This window comes from Pipistrellus hanaki (assembly GCF_964339955.1).
Source record: "Pipistrellus hanaki genome assembly, chromosome: 1".
NCBI classification, from domain to species: Eukaryota; Metazoa; Chordata; class Mammalia; order Chiroptera; family Vespertilionidae; genus Pipistrellus; species Pipistrellus hanaki.
Window position 1 is genome coordinate 140,679,723 of NC_140503.1, and position 21,577 is coordinate 140,701,299.

At 43.4% G+C, this 21,577-nt stretch overlaps 1 protein-coding gene across 6 annotated transcripts in view; it reads left to right on the forward strand.

The window, feature by feature from the left end:
• Positions 1-14,953, forward strand: part of CFI (complement factor I) — a 46,291-nt gene extending 31,338 nt beyond the window's left edge. For all 6 annotated transcript variants that reach the window (XM_084872372.1, XM_084872371.1, XM_084872373.1 and 3 more), the window contains 8 exons: positions 299-322; positions 530-577; positions 3,184-3,219; positions 5,192-5,295; positions 5,638-5,741; positions 8,321-8,598; positions 12,854-12,958; positions 14,525-14,953. In XM_084872372.1, coding sequence (XP_084728498.1) covers positions 299-322; positions 530-577; positions 3,184-3,219; positions 5,192-5,295; positions 5,638-5,741; positions 8,321-8,598; positions 12,854-12,958; positions 14,525-14,742 — 917 coding nt within the window. In that variant the 3' untranslated portion in view covers positions 14,743-14,953. The remainder of the gene's footprint in view (positions 1-298; positions 323-529; positions 578-3,183; positions 3,220-5,191; positions 5,296-5,637; positions 5,742-8,320; positions 8,599-12,853; positions 12,959-14,524) is intronic.
• The last annotated feature ends 6,624 nt before the right edge of the window (positions 14,954-21,577 follow it).

The following is a 21,577-nucleotide window of genomic DNA, read 5'->3' on the forward strand; positions in this document are numbered from 1 at the left end:
CTTCTGTTTCTATAACAGGTCTAATTTTTCTCTTCTAAGAAAGGACAAGTATAAATCTCTTCTTAAGTCTCAAGTTAAAATGACTTCCTTGCTGTGGTGAAATTCGTGTGTTAAATGGAAGATGAAACATTTGTTATGCAGTATTAAAAACCAAAGGAAGATGGCATACTGTGGTCCACTTTTATGTTTTTGTACATTTAAATTGATAAACTATGTCTAAAATAATAATGATTTGTGTATATTTTATTCAAGTGAAAATTACTTTTTTGCTAGAGTGATGTTTTTTGTTTGTTTTCAGGAGCTGGACATCCTAACAAAAAAGGTAAATCTATTTTTATAATAGAAAATTTGCATTACAGAATTGAAGATAAGGATAAAAAATTACAACTTTTATGATATACGTATAGTATATCTTTTATAGTATAGTATAGTATAGTATAGTATAGTATAGTATAGTATATTGATACAGTTTTCTCAAATAAAAAAGTATATTTTGCTGTGGTAAATTGTTTGTTTTTTATTTTTTCAGGCCCTTTACTATCGCGTTGGGATAGTACAGAATTGAGACAAGGCAAAGGTACTGCTCTCTTATATTTTAACTGAGAAGGAAATGACCATGTGTTGCCACTAACCCAGCTTTCATATTAATTCAGGCACAGAGGCTTTTTTCCATAGTGGGGTAGACTTTCAGTCCCATTCTCACACCCCTCCACAGCCTGCTGACCAAACCGCCCACAGAGGGCAGCTCCTGCACATTCCATCTCTGCCTCAAAACCAAGGAGGGGTACCCTTCTCCTCTTCGCCTTTCTCTCAAAACCCGGCAGCTCCTGACCAAACTGCCACCAGAGGAAAGAGATCTATCTCTTTGCATGATAGGTGGTATTTTCTCAATTATTTTAAAATCCAGAAGCTCCCAGATCCGGTTCTTTAGGATCACCCTTTTCTTTCTTATTGGTATAGAATGACTACCAGAAGCTCACGGCCCCCGTTCCCCCCAGGATTTGTTAGGATTCCTGGGGGACTTACTTGCTCATGATCACCCTTGCGTGCCTAAACTCGGGGTTGTTTCTTTGTGTTCCCCCTCTTGTTATCTTGCTTCCAAGGCCGCTGATGTTGCCACCACCAGCAGCCTTCATTATTGCCTTTCTTCTTCCCTCCCTCTGCCCCTTCCTTCCTGCCCAGTTTCAGACCACAGGGCAGAGAGACGAGTTCATGATGCTCCCCAGCTCATTGCACATGATTGTCCCTGGTCCAGGCAAGACCCTACTCTTGCTTTATTTATTCTCTTTTGCCCCCATTGTTTACTCCCATTCTCCACAGCAGCCACTTTAATGTGATGTAACATGAAAGCCTTTTTGTTTATATGCATTCTCTCCCAATGTGTATGGTTATTTTGTGAGCATTCATTTTTAATTCCTGTAGCATTCTGTTGTAGATCTCTTATTTCCTTTTCTTCTTTTCACAAAGCATTCTGTTTTCAAGATCTGTCCGTGTTGTCATGGGGCTACTAAATCTGTTGCTTGGAACTGCTGCATAAAATACTCCGTGGTGTTCATCCTTCATAATTTTCTTTCTGCCTTCTCAGAAATGGGCTTTCAGTCCCCAATCTGCAATGAACAGCCTCTCCTTAGGGATGTGTAGGAGGACTTCTTTGAGACATCTATCTGGCAAGAAACGGGTGGGTCTTGGGGTACACATCTGCATCCAGTCCCCACCTTTACCAACCATGCTTAAGGATTCTCCTCAATCGCGCCAACATTTAGCATTACCCAGCACTCCGATTTTGCTGGCCTCATACTGTCAAATGGCATGGCTCCGTTTATTAATTTAAATGTGTGTAATAACCAATACTTTTAAATATCTTTTATAGGCATGCTGGTTGTTTGAGTTTTTTCTTCTCTTTCTTTCCTCTTTGCTTTCACCAGTCAACATGTTTTGCCTCATTTCATGTTGAGATTGCAATCTTCTATCTTGTTGGTTTTCATTCCAGATATTAATCCATTTTTCAGTTGAAGACATTGCATAGGTCTTCTATCCTGCCACCCACCTGTGTATTCGAAGTGAACTTTGCTGAATAGAAATCTTTAATTTTATATAATCGAAGTCATTGGCTGTTTTTCTTATGATTAGTGCTATCAATCTCTGTGCTGCTCTTCTGACATCTGATACACATCAGCTACACCGGACTTCCCCATCTTCCTCTGTTGAGAGTTTTGTATGAATGCTGAGACTTCTCTGTGATTAATGAGGGTGCTTTTGTGACAGCTCCGAGCAGAGAACTCTGTCTGCCCAGAAAATAACCTAGGTGTGTGACATAACAGATATGTGTATTTATCATCTAAAAAGAACTCGGGGAATCCAGGGCTAAGACACAGGATTGCTGCAGCAGAGTAACACTGCCCTCTGGGCAGTAACCTCATCCAAGACAGAGCTGCGTGTTGCTGGGAATCCACCTTTGGATCCCGTGTCAGTGACATCAGGATCCTGTGAGGGACCGAAATGTTCCAGGGCAGCAGAGTAAGATGAAATCATTCCCCAGAATTTCAAGCAAAATCTAAGGAAGAAAGAAGAATCTTTTTTGTTTGTTTTATTTTTTCTTTTGACTTGTTTTGTTTGTTTTATTTTTTCTTTTGACTTCTGCATCCCAATGTCTGACACTAACCATGCCCAACACTGAAACCAATGAAATGCCATTGTTTGCATGACCACTGAAAGAAGTACCTTACTGTGTACAAAAGGAGAAGGGCCTTTTTATTTATTATTATTATTATTTTTTTTTTGAGAAGGGCCTTTTTAATGACTCTTTGGGTCAGTGGCAGGGACTGCTCCCTGCCTAGGTAAGGACCTTGTGAGTGCAGAGTTGAATGAGAAGCTTTCCTTCTCCCATCCGGGCATTGTGCTTGCTCTAAATGCAGAAAACAGCAGCCCCGTGAGCTTCCCCATTCACTTACATCGACAGACACCTCAAGTGTATGCCTGCCAAATTCCACACCATTCATCTTGAACCTTCATAATTATGTAGCCAAAGAGAGGAAATCAGATGATTTGGGGGCTTCTGTGCTGTCCTTTTTAAAGGGAGGACAAGTTTTAAGACAGAAAATTATTATCCAAGTTTAATGATTGTAATGATTTGAATTTTACTATTAACACAATTTTAAACATTGGAAATTTGTTTTATTATAGAAGAAACAGAAATTTTGACTGCTAATATGGATGCAGGTAAGTTGACATTACTGTTGTTTTTTTTACTATTGGTGCATTGGTTTAAGTTTAATTTTAATGTCGAGTGTATATACAAGTGTGTGTGTGTGTGTGTGTGTGTGTGTGTGTGTGTGTGTGTGTGTATGTGTATACTATAATTAATTCAAGCAAACAATTACCTGTGGTATAAATTTAAGTAGAAAAAAAATAACATTACTTCTCTCCTTTCTTTAATAAATACTTCTTGAGAACCGCTTTAAAAATTGATTAGTGCATCTGACTAATTTTGAAGTGAAACAATACTCTGGTCCCACATGAAGTTTTTCTATTCATTTTGAACTTTATCAGGTCAAAGTGTGCATGTCATGGTGAAATAGAGAGAGAGAGAGGAAACAACAAAATTTCAAGTATGACCCAGGACATACATTTTAAAATAGAAAAATAATGGATTTCATCGAACTAAGCTTTTCTTCTTCATGGTTTTAAACCATGATACTAGAAGGTCTGCGAAGATCTGTGCTCTGGCCATTGTGCACTAAAAGCCAAATTAAATTTAAGTGTTAAGTTCCTGGCAAATTCACAAGAGCTTTTAAGTCAGGGTGGCTTGTTTTAAATCCTGACTCGGTTATTTATTAGCTATACAACCTTAGATGAGACACTTAACCTCAAATACAAAATAGCTCCCTGTTTTAGGGCTACATTAAACTGAAGTTCACACAAGACTCCTTTCTAATTGCCACGCTCCCAAATTAATTAACATTGAAACAAGTCAGGCAATAAATAAAAAATGTAGACCACAAAGCTACAGCTACTCAGAAGGGATTTTTAACAAAGGCCTTTATTTTCTATTCAAGATAACATTATTTTTCTGATACTCCCCAAGCTGGGTTCACAGACAGTGAATGAGGTCTCTCTCTTTCCCAAAGCCCAAGCTGACATTTAAAACTGGCTCTCACACTCTTCCCCCAGCCTTAGGAGGGTGGGAAGTTGTTCACAATCTCTCTCCCTTGAGGACCTACCTCCTTATTGCTCAAAGCAACTGACAGTGATATTAATTTTCTTTTCTCATTCAGAAGCACATCTGCAAAAATGTTCATGCCATGGTTAAATAGAGAGAATAAGGAGAGCATCTTATACTGTTACTTTCTTTGTCGTGAATTCTCTTGCAAATTCATGTCTTAAGCCTGCTCTACCGTGTTTTCTTCCCAGTAACAAAGGTGCCGCATCTGAATGCTCACAGAGTAAGGAAATGTCACCGTATGTCAAGTGGCTATACACATCCCCCCTCTCCTGGCCAGCCGACCCGGAGTTGTCTAGGGGTTCTCAGCACATTATCTCTCAGGGTTAATGTAATGATTAATGAGTTAATCACATACAAAGTACTTAGCATGGTGTCTGACATACAGAAAGTATTTAAAATATCCCCATATAAACAGCCTCTAAGAAGTAAAAGCAATGCCCTGGCTAGTGTGGCTCAGTGGATTGAGCATTGTCCCATGTGAAAGGTTGCCAATTTGATTCCCAGTTAGGGCACATTGATGTTTCTCTCTCTCCCTATCCTTTTCTCTCTCTCTCTCTCTCTCAAATCAATAAAAGCATATATATTTTTTAAAAGTAAAAACTATGAAAGTGAGAAAAAAAAGTGTTTTCTCTGAGACTTCCCTGAGCTGATCCAGGAGTAATGCCTGGTTATATGGCATCTCTCACTGGCCAGAGGTTGGTAAATATTTAGCCCTTTAACCAACTTCCCTCTGCCACTAGTCCACCTTTAGGAAGATTTTTGAGAGAATTGAGCTAATCTTAATATTAAGCCAGGATTTTTACACAAGATGAATAGTACAGTTTAGCATCCCAAATAATTTGCTAATGAATCTGGCCTCTTTCATATTAGCTGTGATTCTGCTTTTTTGTGTGGCATAGATAATTCAGAAATGCCTGCCCACAAGGTAACGGGTTCAAAATCATGATACAATCTCTTCTTTTCTTGAAGAAAGAAAACGGATAAAGTCATTGCTCCCTACGTTATCCTGTGGAGTCAAAAGCAGAGCACCCACTCGAAGGAAACGAGTCGTAGGAGGAATACCAGCACATGTGGTAAACCTGCACGAAAGTCCTAATGTTCCTTCCTTCCCAGGAGCAGCCTGAGTTGGGGGGGAGGGGGGGATAGGGGTGAGATATTCTATATAATAAAAGAGTATTTATGCAAATTGTCCCCTGGACAGGGAGGTCTTTTGGGAGTTCGTCCAGGGGGTGGGGCAGGCCAGGGGAAGGGAGGGAGTATCTGGCCAGCCTCCGCCAGCCACTAGGAACCCTATGAGCATGAAATTCATGTACTGGACTTCTAGGGTAATTATAAGAGACTGGGAGTCTTGCGATGGAAGTATCTTAGAGCCTCCTGCTTGTTGAATGGCAGTGACCATGCACTTGTCTTTACAGGGAGAGTTTCCATGGCAGGTGGCAATTAGGGAAGACGAGAGATTCACCTGTGGAGGAATTTATATTGGTGGCTGTTGGGTCCTGACTGCTGCACATTGTGTCAGGTAAAATATGTCTCCACTCGATTTTGAATTTCCTGAAACATGAACATGAGTAATAGAGATTGTGACAGATGATAAAACAAAAACATATCTGAGAAAAGTCATTGACAAGTTCCACCCTACTGACTCCTAAATACCCTCTGATATTCACAACAGGGACCTCACAGGCCAAACCTCCAAAGCCTACTGTGACCCCACAAACCAAATTGTTGATCCCAGCTAGCAAGGGCAGATCAAACCTATAGGTACCAAGTTACTTCGCTTGGCTCATTTGCCTGGTGGAAAGTAGGTTGGTACACCAAACGTTTATCTCCTCCATTGAAAAGGTTTTGAGATTCTTGGGTCAGAGAAGTAGGGGAGGCATAGTGTTTCTGGATTTAACATTAGCATGTGACAAAAGATGTCTCATAATTACCTACAGATCGGAAATATAATTTTTTATGCAGGACCTATAAGGCAAGTTAATAAGTGTCTGAATTCATTTGAAAGGGGTGTCATAACTAAATACCACAGAGTGGGGGTCTTAAACAACAGAAATTAATTTTCTCAGTCTGGAGCCTGGAAGTTCAAGATCAAGATATTGGTAGGGATAGTTTCTCCTTGGCTTGCTGATATCTTGATCTTCTTACTGTGTTCTCACATGGCCTTTTCTCCATGAGCCTGAATTCCTGATGTCCATGTATGTATGTATGTATGTATGTATTTTGTTAATCCTCACCCTAGAATATTTTTCCATTGATTTTTAGAGAGATTGGGAGAGAGAGGGAAAGACAGAGAGAAACATTGATGTGAGAGAAACACATTGATTGATTGCCTCCTGCATGAGCCTTGTCCAGGGCCCAGGGAGAGAGAGGAGCCTGCAACCAAGTACATGCCCTTGACCAGAATCGAACCCAGGACTCTTTGGTCCACAGGCCGATGCTCTATCCTCTGAGCCAAACTGGTTAGGGCTTTTTCTGTTTTTATAAGGAGACCAATCATAGCAGGTTAAGGCTTCCCTCCTATAACCTCATTTAAAGCTCTTTAAAGGCCCGATCTCCGAACACATCCAATCATATTGGGGATTAGGCTTCAACGTGTGAATTTTAGGGGACACAATTCAGTCCACAGCAGTGACTGCAGGAAAATACCTATAACTGCCAAAACCGGTTTAGCTCAATGGATAGAGCGTTGGCTTGGGGACTGAAGGGACCTGGGTTCGATTCCGGTCAAGGGCATGTACCTTGGTTGCGGGCATATCCCCAATAGGGGGTGCACAAGAGGCAACTGATCGATGACTGTCTCTCATCAATGTTTCTAACTCTCTCTCTCCCTTCCTCTCTGTACAAAATCAATAAAATATATTTTTTAAAAAAGAAAAGAAAGAAAATACCTACAAGTGTTGATAATGAATAAAGGTCATCTTTGAGGAGAACAGAGTTTGAAATTCTGGCCTCTGTTCTGATCATTAGAATGGATGAAATATTATTTCTGGAGCACCTCTTACAGACCAAATACTGCGCCTGGCACTTTCACAAGTGTCATTCTTTTTAACATTCTCACAGTTCTAAGAGGTAAACATTACTCTTCCGTTATACAGATAAGCAGACTTAGACTGAGAAGTTACATGACTTGACTGAAGCTACACTACTAGCCAATAGCAGAGCCAGGATAAAATCAAGGTCAACATATCTGACAGTAGCTTAGATGAAGGCGTACTTAACAAATCTGCAGATGACCCAAAGTTGAGAGGGATGAGAAACATGTTGAATGATTTAATATATTGGGTGATACCCATGAAGATCCTCATGGGTTGGAGCAATGAGCCAAAATGTAATTTCTTCCAGAATGACCCTTTTCTCTTGGCTTCTGTGATACACACTCTCCTGGTTTCCTCTCATCCTTCCGGTTTTCTCTCATCCTTCCCTCCCTTTTTTGCAGCTTCCCTCTTCTGTGACTGGGCATTATTGTCCAAGTGAAATTCTGGAGTTCTCTAATATTGAATTTGGTTTCCCCTTCTCTTCTCTCCTTAAAGTTGACTGTGCTTTATGCTAAAACAATACTACATGCTGACACAACATCTCCAGCCTGGACCTCTCCTCCAACAACTGAATATCTATAGTCAACTGCCTATCAATACTTCCTGGCTATATCTAAAGTACATTGAATTCAGAATCTCTAACACTGAGCTCATGATATGCTCCTAGCTCCAAATATGGTTCTGTCCCAGTGCTTCCTATCTCAGCAAATGACAATACCCTTCACCTAGTTACACAAGGCAGAAATCTAAGCATCATCACATTTCACTCCCTCAACTCTACCACAGCCCAGCTAATATATTACCAACTCTAGGTGGCATTTTAAGTTTCTATTTAGATAGATTATTCCTCTCTTCCTTTGCCCACTGACTTTTTTAACACTGTCCTTAAACTTAATTACACTACTTCATGAGAGTAAAGATAAAAAATTAAAAAAAGAAATCTGGGCAAGTGATCACTGTTCTTTAGAAGGGAGAATATAAAGATGAAGCATCAGAAGACCTCACTTAGAGCTTTCTTTTTTTATTAACGTATTTTACTTCCCTTTTCCTTTTTCTATTACAGAGTCAGTAAAATTCACCGTTACCAAGTATGGGTATCATTAGTAGACTGGATAAATCCTAACCCTGAGATAAGTGTTCAGATGGTCAATAAAATTATTATCCACGAAAACTACAATGGAGGCACCTACCAAAACGACATCGCTTTGATTGAACTGAAAAAACGCCGATCACAAACGAATTGTGTGGTGCCCACGACTGTCCCCGCCTGCGTGCCCTGGTCTCCGTATTTGTTCAAACCTAATGATAGGTGCATCATTTCCGGGTGGGGACGAGAAAGAGGTATGTGTTTTACCATTTGTTGTCATCAGAATCTAGGGGTTGAAAACGAATGGGAATAGAAATGCATAGGAACTAATCTCCTAGTGCTCAGAGAGAAGGTAGCATCCAATCCAGAAAGGTGAACACCCAGCGAGGCCGGTTTCTGTGTATGGGACCTGTGTACCTGCCCAGCACGCTGGGCTCTGAGGTGCCCGTGCTTGGCTTACTGCTCCGCTGCCCCCATCATGAAACTCTTCCTGCTCTTTACAGAGGGACCCACCTCACATTTTCCTTTTTCACCGACTTCTGCAGATCCCAATCTGCATTTTCTAAAGATACCCACACTCCGTGACCCTAAAGCAAACACTGATGGGTAACCATTTACCAAGAAAAAGTTTAGTGTCAGGGGGACATGTAGCACGGCTTTGATTTGTGGGAGCGATCTGGATCGAAGGTGAACAGGTTTCCATAGGGATAGAAAAAGTATATGCTGAGTCGGTGATCCCACAACCCTCTGCTCTCTTCTCCTCTTCCTCATTCTCCATGCCTCACACCCCCACATCCCACAAAGAAAAAGACAACATAAAAAATTTATTTTTTCAGCCCCTAGACTTGAGATGAACATTCATATGAATAAGAGATGTGGACACTTATGCATAAGTTATTAAAAAGACCTGCTAAATGAGAGGTTAGATTTAAACCAATACTTTTCTTTCATCTTGAAAAGCTAGCCTTGAAATTTAGCTTCCTTCTAACCTCTTAAACTCTCTTTGTAAACAGCTTTATTGCAGTGGTCTTCAGCCTCATATTCCAATGCATCCTTTCTAACTGCCACACTAAGACGTATATAATTTGTATGAATTAACCTGGATTGTGATTTTTAAAAAATATATTTTATTGATTTTGTACAGAGAGGAAGGGAGAGAGATAGAGAGTTAGAAACATCGATGAGAGAGAGTCATCTATCAGCTGCCTCTTGCACACCTCCTACTGGGGATATGCCCACGATCAAGGTACATGCCCTTGACCAGAATCGAACCTGGGACCCTTCAGTCCCCAAGCCGACGCTCTGTCCATTGAGCCAAACCAGTCCTGGCTGGATTGTGATATTTTTGAATACACAAGACTTATAGAACTAAATTTTATTAGTAATTAATTAATCCAGAAAGCATTTTGTCCTTATGTTTGTTATGTGTTTATTTTTTTAAGAATACTTAGGTACATTTATAGTATGCACAAAAATAGAGGTAAAAGAATAATAAACCTACTTATTCACCACTTAGTTTCCACAGTTACCAACATTATACCATTCTTGTTTTATCTCTCTGAATCAATCACAATTTCAATAGGATAATTAAGAAGGTTTATTTCTTTAATTTATTTTTTTTATTTTTGCTAATCCTTACCCAGAGATAACTTTCCATTGATTTTTAGAGAGAGTGAAAGGGAGGGGGAGAAACAGAGAGAGAGAAACATCGATGTGAAAGAGACACATCAATTGGTTGCCTCCCACACGAGTTCTGACCAGGGCCAGGACTGAGCCGGCCAACTGAGGTAAGTGCCCCTGACTAGAGTCGAACCCGGGACCCTCCACTTAGCCAAACAAACAAGGGCAGAAAGGTTTATTTTTCATTTTATTTTTTAAAATATATTTTTATTGATATTAGAGAGGAAGTGAAAGGGAGAAACTGAAACATTAATGATGAAAGATAATCATTTGGCTGCCTCCTGCATACCCTGCAAAGGCTGTGCAACCCGGGCAGGTGTCCTGTCCGGGAGTTAAACCCTGACCTCTTGGTTCATAGGTCCACACTCAACCACTGAGCCACGCAGGCCAGGCAAAAGCTTATTTTTAAAGGGGTTAATTACAAAGATGTAGGTGTGGGGTTGGGGAACCACAAGGGCTATGCAGAAACCCAGTACTCACAGTACCAGAACTGACACGGTTCCTAGATCTGAATGTGTAAAGGGTCGGAGAAACCACCAGAAGGAGAAATAGCTTTAGGTATAGCAATGACCTTGAGTTGAAGGTTATAGCCAGTGTCAATCTTGCTAGCTTCTCTTCTCCCCTCCCTCCTTTCTGCTGGGTCTTCTGTTAGAAAGCAACTGGAAACCAGAGGCTAATGGATTCCCACTGAAGTATCCTCTTACCTCCAGGTCAGGCTCTTAGGGCAGCGAGCAAGGCACTGAGGAGTAGAGAGTGGATCTGCAGAGCTATAAAACACATTCCCAACCCACACTTATTTTTTTTCCTGGAATATATTAAATCAAATCCCAGATATCATGTAATTTCACCAATGACTACTCTAGTAAATATCTAGAGTATTTTTTATACTTCACAAAGTGAAAGTGATTTGACAATGTCATCTAATAACCAGCCCATGTTTAATATTTCTCAAGGAATATTCCTCAAGCTGCAGAGACTACAAGGTAGAATGACAAAGGCCACTCTCAAGGGACGCGCAGCTCCTGAGGGATGCCTCCCCTAGGCAGGCAGGAGCCATCAGTCAGGAATGCTACCTTCAGACAAAACAAGGTGACACGTGCCTCAAAAATGGTACAAAACAATTCAGGGAGGGAACTATCTCCTGAGTCATTAGCAATTCTCCCACGGTACAGCAGCTCCCAGGATTTTTTGTTGTTGCTGTTGTTGTTGTTGTTGTTTTAAGTATATTTTATTGATTTTTTACAGATAGGAAGGGAGAGGATAGAGAGAGAAACATTGATCAGCTGCCTCCTGCACACCCCCTACTGGGGATGTGCCTACATGCCCTTGACCAGAATCAAACCTGGGGCCCTTCACTCTGCAGGCCGATGCTCTATGCTAGGGGTGTCGAACTCAATCAGAGAAGGGGCCAAAATCTAAAATCCAGCCTAAATCGCGGGCCGAATGGTTTACTGAACAGTCATAAACTGACAATGTCATAAACTGACAGCGGAGTGCAGTGATGACAGCGCAGTGCGGGCCACATTGCAAGGCCTGGTGGGCTGGATTTGGCCCTCGGGCCTTGTGTTTGACACATGTGCTCTATGCACTTAGCCAAACCGGTGAGGGCCAGCTCCCAGTTTTTAAAGGCTTCTCCTGACTGAGGGGAAACGATAAATTACTAATTTTTGAAAAGCTCTTATCCTGAGGAAGGTAGCCATCCTAAGACCAACTTGAGGCAGGTCTTGAAGGAGAAAAAAAGAAACTTGTTCCAGATTTGCCACAAGCTTTGGTGGGTTTTTGACTCCCTCTTCCTCCCAGAAGAGAGTATCAGTTCTGCAGTTAACTCCTATGTGCTCACTACAGCGCTAGGCTCTTCGAGGGCTGTTCTCTCAGGACAAGCCAGAGATCTCTGTCCCCAGATCAGTAGTTTATAGGTTAACTGAGAAGGCAAGCCATTTGCCATACGATGCTTAACATAGAATTTAATTACTGAGTTCACGGATTAATTATATACGTTTTTATTAAGCAACTACTGTGTTATCATGAGGCTGGGCGCTGGTGCAGCAGTGCGTGAGTTAGGCGTGGGCCCTGCCTTCTTGAAGCATAGAAGTTACTGCAAGCTGGGAAGAGGGCGGAGGGGAGATGGGCAGAGATTCACTCCTCTACCTGGGACATCTCACCCTGTGTCCTTAGGTTGTTCTCGTCTCTCCTGGACTGTGGATTAGCACCACTATCTGGTCCTTCTCCTTCCTTGGACCCAAAATGTTCAAGTCCCAAATCTCTAGCTTAAATGGGGAGGAAATCCTAAATCCTCTTTTAACCACTTTCAGATCACTTAGGAGATGGAGTTCCTCACAGACACACAAAAACACATACACACTGGTAACTTCATATGCATTTATTTTAACTGCTGACATTAACAAGTTGTTTCCACTCCACAAGCACCTTGAAGGAAATAAGAGGACTATAAGAAAATAGAAGCTGTTTAGGTGAGAAGACCCTGGTCCCTGATTCCTACCCAAATCCCCCACGGGACTAGGCAATCAGAGGAAAAGGAGTTTACCTCAGTCATCTCAGAGTACCCAGCTCTTGGACTAAACCAGTCTGACTTCAGAATGTCCCTGGACTATTTTTAGAAAGACAAATAGTATAGAAACTGGGGATAAGAGCAGAGTATGATTAAATAAGCTAATGAATTCAAAGGTTTACTCAAAAGCTTATGAATCTATTTGAGAATATGCATATTCTTATATCTTCCTAATGGTTTACTATGAGACTAAATATTTATTCAGATTTCTCATTTGTGTCTTCTAAATGTGTTTTTTTTTTCTCTCTTGCTTCGTTTAGATAACCAAAAAGTCTATGCACTGCATTGGGGTGAAGTTCAACTAATAGCTAATTGCTCTAAGTATTACCAAGATCGGTTCTTTGAAAAAGAAATGATATGTGCAGGTCAGTACTCAGTGGTTTCTCTGATGTATTTTTATACATACCCCCTAACCAAAATGTATCCTCCTCCACCTCTTCTCCCCCCCTCTTCCCCCCCCCCCCCCCCCCCCCCCCCCACACACACACCGAATTAGCCTCCTTGCTCTGGGCTCTGAACCCTTTCATTTGGTTTCCTGGCTGTCGCATTATCATACTCTTTCAGTCCCCTCCCCTTAATTCAAGTCCCCTCATTCTAATACTAAGAGGAAAAGTCTCCCTTAAGCGAGTACACAGCAGTAGAGCAAGGTGATTAAGAGCACAGACTCTGGGACCAGACTCCTGTGTTTACATCCCTGTTTTTACCCACTAGTACTCACGTGACCTTGAGCAAGTTTCCTCAAAACTGAGGATCTTAGTAGACGAGGACACTGAGATCAGAGAAGTTACATAATTTGGCCAAAGCCTTACGGACACCTGGTATATGCAGGATCAAAGCACAACCTTCTTCAAAATAAAAATCCAAGCGATCTCATTTCAAATGCATCCCACTGGAATTAAATTCTCCCTCCTCAGAAACCCCATTGCACTTCCTACAACACCTGCCACCGTCTCCTGTGACAGTGTAGTGATGCCAGTGCCCCTACCTAATACGATGCAGCAGTTCCTGCTTTTGGTGGTGAACCAAAGGCAGGGTACTGGCCAGGCAGTGCATTTATGATGTTTTGTGGAAGCCACCAATAAGTCGTGTATTACTGAAAAAGGCAAAGTTATTGACACCCTATGAGTTCTTGGGTACCGTGATTTTAAAAGCTTAGAAAGTTCTACGAGTGAGGAAAAAAAGTAAACGGGCTATTTCCTGTGCCCTCCCATGTAAAAAGGAAGCTCAGGATGACAGAGGACAAAAGGGGAGAATAGCACAAAAGCTACCAGCTCTGAGGTCTGGCTGCCTAAGTCCAGACTCTGCCATTTGTGAGCTCTATCAACTTAGACAACGGAGAGGTTAATATTTATAACCTCTCTGTACCTTATTTGTTTTATCTTAAAATCGGGATAATAATGATACCTCATAGGGTTGTGTTGAAGATGAACGCAATGAATGACTGACACATGTAAGCACTCCATAGGCACTAGGTGTTCCTGTTTTCCCATTCAGCCTCCTTTCACACCCTCATTCATGACTTCCTAATGACTTAAACCGGGGCTTGATTTAGTGTCTACTTTGTGCCTCGTTTTCCATCTTTAAAATGAAAATTGGAATTTTGAGAAAATGATACTACCTCCTGAAATAAAATATTTGGCACCATACCTGTCATACTCAGCATTTGATGCTAACATTTTCAGAATGCAATCTCATCACAGTATATACCTACGTAAAGTAGGGAAGGCAGGGAGGGCACTTAAAGAGTTTAGAGAATGAGTAGAACAAGCATTTTCCAACCTGTATCCTACAACTCCTTGGGCCTAGCAGGGGTAATGCCAGAAAGAAAGTGTGAGAAAGCGAAGTCATTTTCACTCCATGCAGAAGGCAGCATGGTGGCCTTGACGAATGTAAGTAAATGTGTGATTTCCTTTTTCCTTTGTCTTTCTCAGGTACAGACGATGGTTCCATTGATGCCTGTAAAGGGGACTCTGGAGGCCCCTTAGTCTGTCAGAATGAGAAAAACATGACATACATTTGGGGTATTGTGAGTTGGGGTGAAAACTGTGGAAAACCAGATTTCCCGGGCGTTTACACCAAAGTGGCCAATTATTTTGACTGGATTAGCCACCATGTGGGAAGGTCTGTCATTTCTCAGTACAATGTATAAAACTGTGATATACAACTGTGATCTCTTCTTCCCACTCTTTTTCTTTCAGGATTTCCATTTTAATTGAAATGATACTGCATAACTAGTACTTCTCTGGGGGTGGGGGGTGGGGGGAAGAAGCAAATTGTATTGGATATTTTTAAAGTTTGCTGCAAAGTTTATGCCATATTGCAATTTTGCTGTATAATTCTCAAATAAATATTTAGTCTAGCATGCGTGTTTTATTAGAAATGTGGTTAAATGATCTCATCATAGAGGGGTGACATGTTGACTATACTAAAGGTTTAGCTAGTTGAGTGACATTGGAGTCACATAAGCCTACTTTCACACCCTAATTATATCACGTACTAGTTACTTGAACCTGGGCAAGTTAGTATCTACTTTGTGTCTCATTTTCAATCTTTAAAATGAAAACTGGAATTTTGAGAAAATGTTATGACATACTGAAATAAAGTATTTGCCATAGTACCTGTCACAGGGAAATAACTAACCTCACAGCTCTTGTCCCATTTCCCTGCTGCCAGAAACCAATCATTGTCTCACTAACAGAAAGATGTGGAAGGCTTGTCAACCTTGAAGCTCTGAAAGCTCAGAGCCAACCACTCCCTATCTAATTAAGACAATGGTACCTGAGGCAACTTCCCTGCCAAATAATCCTGTAAATCCCTACTGATATGATAATCCACCTAATACCTGCCTAAGGGCAATGGGTGTATCCCAACCCTGAATAAAAGGGATGGCAAGGCCTGGGCAAGGCAAGGCGGTAGTTCTCCCACTAGAGATGGGCTCTCACCTGCCCCTCCCCCAATTTTCCCAAATTAAATCTTTTTCTAGTCTCTTTCATTTGTGTGCGGCCTTCTACAGAACACGAACCCTCATCCGGAACCCTGAGCCACACGGGATGTGAAAGGGGCTCCCACACCCTGCTTCTTTACAAATTAAAGGTTCTTGGAAAAAATTGTCTTTAGTTTCTCATTTCACAAGTTCCTCTTGACTCTTTTTTAAAAATATATATTTTATTGATTGTTTTTACAGAGAGGAAGGGAGAGGGATAGAGAGTTAGAAATGTCGATGACAGAGAAACGTCAATCAGCTGCCTCCTGCACACCCCCAAACCAGGGATGTGCCTACAACCAAGGTATATGCCCTTGACCGGAATCGAACCCAAGACCCTTCAGTCCGCATGTCAACACTCTATCCACTGAGCCAAACCGGTTAGGGCTCCTCTTGACTCTTGACACCTCTCCACAAACAGCACAACACAACCTCTGTCCTCCTTGGCATCAAACCTCATGGGCAACCCTCAGGGCATCCCAGTCTTCTGCTGAGCTTGCTGCCGCCCTGGCTGCGGGTCTCAGCCTCCTTCCCAGCCTTCCCCTTCTGGTCACTTCTCTCTCTTTGTGCTTCTCCTGGTGACCTCATCCGGACTCACTTTAAAATCCTACCCACCGTCCAATGACTCAAACATCATATCTCTAGCCATGACCTCCGGACGTACAGCTCCACCGGGATAGCTCATAGCATTTCAAAAGAAACAGGGCCACCCCAGGCCTCTGCTCCTTCTTAAACCCGTTCCTCCCTCCCTAGTCAACGGGTAGGGACCAAAAGGGGGTCAGTGCGCCTCATAGTGAGTGGTCGAGCGGTCGTTCTGGTCTTTCCACTGTTAGGGTCGATTTGCATATTGCCCTTTTATTATATAGGATTGGTTGATTCTTGTGTGTGCCCTGACTGCAACCTTTGTGTATTGGGACAACACTCTATCTGAGCTACCTTGCCAGGGCCTATATTAGTTTTTTAAAGCTCAGCCATCATCGTCTTGAAAGCATGGGTATGTTTTTCACCTAAATATTACCTTCAGCCCAGCTGGTGTGGCTCAATGGTTCACTGTTGACCTATGAACCAGGAGGAACCCTGTCAGGGCACATGTGTAGGTTGTGGGCTCAATCCCCAGTAGGCGGCATGCAGGAGGCAGCCAATTGATGTTTCTCTCTCATCATTGATGCTTCTATATCTCTCTCACTCTCCTTTTTTCTCTTAAACCAATAAAAGTATGTATTTTTAAAAATATTACCTTCAATTCCTGGGGTCCAGTCCTGGATAGAGCCCAACTGTTTTGGTAACAGAAATGCCTCCTCCATATTTCTCCATAAATTCCAAAATCTGTTACTGCTCAATGTTTTTTTTAAACATTTTGGTAAAATATACATAAAAATGTTACCATTTTAAACTATACAGCCCATGGCATTAAGTGCATTTGTATTGTTGTGCAACCATCTCCATCTCCAGAAATGTTTTATCTTCTCCAAATGGAACTCTGTGGCCAATGAACATAACTCCTCCTCTTCTACCATGTTGCCCAGATTTTAAATTCCTTTTGTCTCTGAATACTGGAGAGTATTCAATTACCTATGGCTGTGTAAGAAAGAACCCTGAAACAGTCATTTAAATAACAATGGCCTATTATTTTGCTCCTGTGTCTGAGGATTGACTGGGCTCAGCTGTCCTTCCAGCCTCTCATGCAGTTACTGTCCAACAAGGCTGGGGCGAGGGTCCTCCCTCAGGCTTCTTCACTCCTGTGCCTGCCTGGGCTGGGTGGACTCAGCTGGGACTATTTTCAGACCTTTCTCTACAGGGTCTCTCTCCACATGGGTTCTAAACATGGTGACTCAGAGTCGCCTGATTTCTTACTGACAAATGTCCCAGGAGAACCTACAAAACCTGCACAGCCTTTCTAAAACTAACCTTAAAAGTCAATTAGCCTCGGGAGAAACCAAGATGGTGTCATAGATAAACACCTAAACTGCTGCCTCACAAAACAATTTCAAAACTACAAGTAAAAGACAAAACAGACATCATCCAGAACCACAGGAAGTCTGGCTGAATGGAAATTCTACAACTAGAAGGAAAGAGAAAAGCACACTGAGACTCAGAGGAGCTATGGAAGGCAGAGGTACAGAGGCGTGCGCACAGAGAGGGCTGGCAACTGAGTATGCAGCTGGCTTTCTCAAGCAGGAGGGAGACAAAAGCTGTCCCGACCCGCGGGGCAACAACGGGGGCACGCAGGAACCACCTAAGAGAATGAACAAACAAGGAACGCGAAAGAATGGAGGCAAGACAAGGTTCTGATCAAGCCTCAATTTTATTCTCTGAAATGGCTGTATTTATACAGCAGAAACAAAGGGGGGCAGGGTTGCCTATACAGAGGGGTCTTTGGCATCTGGCAACACAGGATTGGCTAACTACCAGGGAGGTGTAACAGTCCAAGGTGCAACATTCCAAGGCTGGGCTATCTAGGGGGGAGGATCAGGAAGGGAAAGTGGTAGGAAGATGCTAAGCAGGAAGATGCTAAGCTGCAGGTTAATCTTATCTTCTGGCCAAGCCCTCAGGGCACCGCATAACTTCTGCTAGAAGGAACTTAATTCTATTTTCTTAAGACTGAGTTGCTTGCCTCAACTCTGCTGGCTCCCAACAAAAAGTTCCTGACTGTTCTGAATGGGGGGGTCCCTCAACCCAGCCTGCACCCTTTCCAATTTGAGACCACTTGAGGGATATCCAACTGCCTGTTTAGGTCCGAACCCACCAGGATCCTAACAGGATCGGGCCAAAACAGGCAGTCGAACATCCCTCTAAAATCCAGGACTCCTGGCTTCCAACTGCTCGCCTGCCTGTCTTCCTGATTGCCCCTAACCGCTTCTGGCCTGCCAGCATGATCACCCCCTAACCACACCCATGCCAGCCTGATTAATGTCTAACTGCTCCCGCCAGCCTGTTTGTCCCCAACTTCCCTCCTCTGCCGGCCTGGTCATCCCTAACTGCCCTCCCCTGCAGGGTTGATCACCCCCAACTGCCCTCTCTTGCAGGCCTGGTGCCTCCCAACTGCCCTCCCCTGCTGGCCATCTTGTGGTGGCCATCTTGTGTCCACATGGGGGCAGCCATTTTATGTGTTGGAGTGATGATCAATCTGCTTATTACTCTTTTATTATGAAGGTTAGAGGCCTGGGGCACCGGTGGGGGCCGGCTGGTTTGCCCTGAAGGATGTCCCGGATCAGGGTGGGGGTTCCCTTGGAGCGTGGGACGGCCTGGGCGAGGGGCTTGTGGTGGTTTGCAGGCTGGCCACGCCCCCTGGTGACCCAAACATAGGCCCTGGTATCTGGGATTTATTTTCCTTCTACAATTGAAACTTTGTAGCCTGGAGCAAAGCCAAGCCTCCTGCTCACTCAGTGGCTGGCAGCTATTTCTGTTTGGATTTGTTTACCTTCTATAATTGAAACTTTGTATCCTTGAGTGGAGGCCTAGGCCAGCCAGGGCAGGCGGAAAGCTTGGCTTCTTCCATTGCCAGAAAAACCCAAGCCTGTTCTCTGTGGCCATGGCCATCTTGATTGGGGTTAATTTGCATGCCCGCTCTGATTGGCTGGTGGGCGTGGCTGGTGGGTACAGCAGAGGTATGGTCAATTTGCATATTACTCTTTTATTAGATAAGACTAGAAGCCCAGTACAAGAGATTGGGCCCCAGCTTGCACGCCTAGCCTCCAAGCCCCGAAGCCCCATCTGGTACTCTGCCTTGGCCTTGTACTGCCCCCTCACCTGCTCCACCATCCTGCCTGTGGGGTGATGGATGGGGGCCAGGCCCCCCCACCCAGCTCTCTCAGTGCCTGGGAGCCGAGCCACGACCCCCATTCCTCGCTGCTGCTGCTGGTCACCATCTGGGGGACAATCAGCAGGACAATATGGCCCCTGCTCACACCCACCTGCCTTAGCTTGGTGCCGCCCACTCACCTGCTCCACCATCCTGCCACGGTCCCACCCTCGTCAGGGCCCATCAGGGCCAGCAGCACCTCCACTGCCACCTGCTACCAGTGCCACATTGCTGAAGCCCGCCATTTTCCATGCTGCCCCCTGGTGGTCAGTGCACATCACAGCGAGCAGTTGTACTCCCAGTCTCCCTGCCAAACTCCTAGTGGAACGACCACTGACCACTGGAGGAGACAATTTGCACATTAGACTTTTATTATCGATACGTAGGATATGCATTATCTATAGACACAGACAATAGGGTGATGAAGGCCTGGGGTGGGGCAGAAGCCAGCTGGATGTGAGCAATGGGGGGAAAAGAGAGGGACATCTGTAATACTCTTAACAATAACCATTTAAAAAAAAAAAATAGATGAGATCACCAAGGAGCAAATGTATAGAGAAAAGGAAAAAGAAAAAAAAAAAAAAAAAAAAAAAAAAAGGAAAGCCTGGGGGCTGGAACCAGGTTTCCTTGTTATATTCTGTCTTTCTTTTTGGGAGACTTAATCCCTACCTGGGAGATTTATTCCCTACCAGGCAGTTTCTGGAGCACCAATCCTGGTTTAAGGGTTCTGGTGTTGGTGTTGGGGGAGGCTCACAGAAGTAATCCAGTCCAATATCCACATTATAGAGATGAAAAAACAAAACAATAAAACTCCAGAAAGCAAAAGAAGGCAATTCTATGCACATTCCTTTTCCAAATGTGTTGAAGCATGCTGTCCAAAGTAAAGGAAAAACAACATTTGGCAACTTGTGAGGGCAGAAAGAGGCCTTGGTTTGACTGGGCAGTGTCCTGTGACTTCCACTCCTTCCCTGGAGAAGGAGGATACTACCACTGGGTCACATTTCTCATCTTCCTCCGCTATGGTGCCAGCTGACCACAGCCCAAGGGCACCTTGCTGAAGGGCTGAGTAAAGGAGGGGCCTGCATCCATCTGTGGGGAAGGGCTCCTGTTTCTAATGGCCCAAAGGCTGCATCCCTGTAAAGCGGTGCTCTGGATGTGAGAGATCGTGCAGGCAGAGTGCATGGCAGAGTAAGCTCTCAATACAGAGGGATATCATTCTTAAAAATGCCGCACCACACAATCATCGTAAACTCCTGAAGCTTGTTACACACACAAAATGCCAGCCTAGAATTTATCCGTAATTCCTTTTTAAAAATGTATTTTATTGGTTTCAGAGAGGAAGGGAGAGGGAGAGAGAGAGAAACATCAATGATGAGAGAGAATCGTTGATTGGCTACCTCCTGCACGCCCCCCGCTGGGGATGGAGCCCAAAACCCAGGTATGTGCCCTTGGCAGGAATCGAACCTGGCACCCTTCCATCTTCAGGCCGAACTCTATCCATTGAATCAAACCAGCTAGGGCTTATCCATGGTTCTTATAGAAAGGCTGCTCCTATTTGCAACACTTGGCAATACTGCCCTGGAACTTACTGTAAGATTCTTGATAACTGCCAGGATATTAAGATAACCGGATATTTATAGCTCTGGTAAAAATTACTGCAATTTTTATTTAAGGATATTGCACAGCGCTGGGAGGCAGGGGAGAGAATAGCACAGAGAAACGTCACTTGAGCTATCAAGTTAGAAAATATCATGAGTAGGGTTGAAACCGGTTTGGCTCAGTGGATAGAGCATCAGCCTGTGGACCGAAAGGTCCCAGGTTCCATTCCAGTCAGGGGCATATACCTTGGTTGCAGGCACATCCCCAGTGGGGGATATGCAGGAAGGCAGCTGATCGATGTTTCTCTCTTTCATTGATGTTTCTAACTCTCTATCCCTCTCTCTTCCTCTCTGTGAAAAATCAATAAAATATATGTATTTTTTTAAAATTCAGGCGCCCCGTTCCTCCGGGGACTCACGTGATCAGCCTGCGGTGGGCAGGGGTCCTGTATGAGTCTGTAGGACAGCACGACCCACTCCAGCAGTAAGTACTAACGTAAGGTGACCAGATTTTAACATTGGTGAAGGGGGACACCATTGGCGGGGGGGGGGGGGGGGGGGGGGAGGTCCTTGATTAAAATTTGGTCTATATGGAGCAACA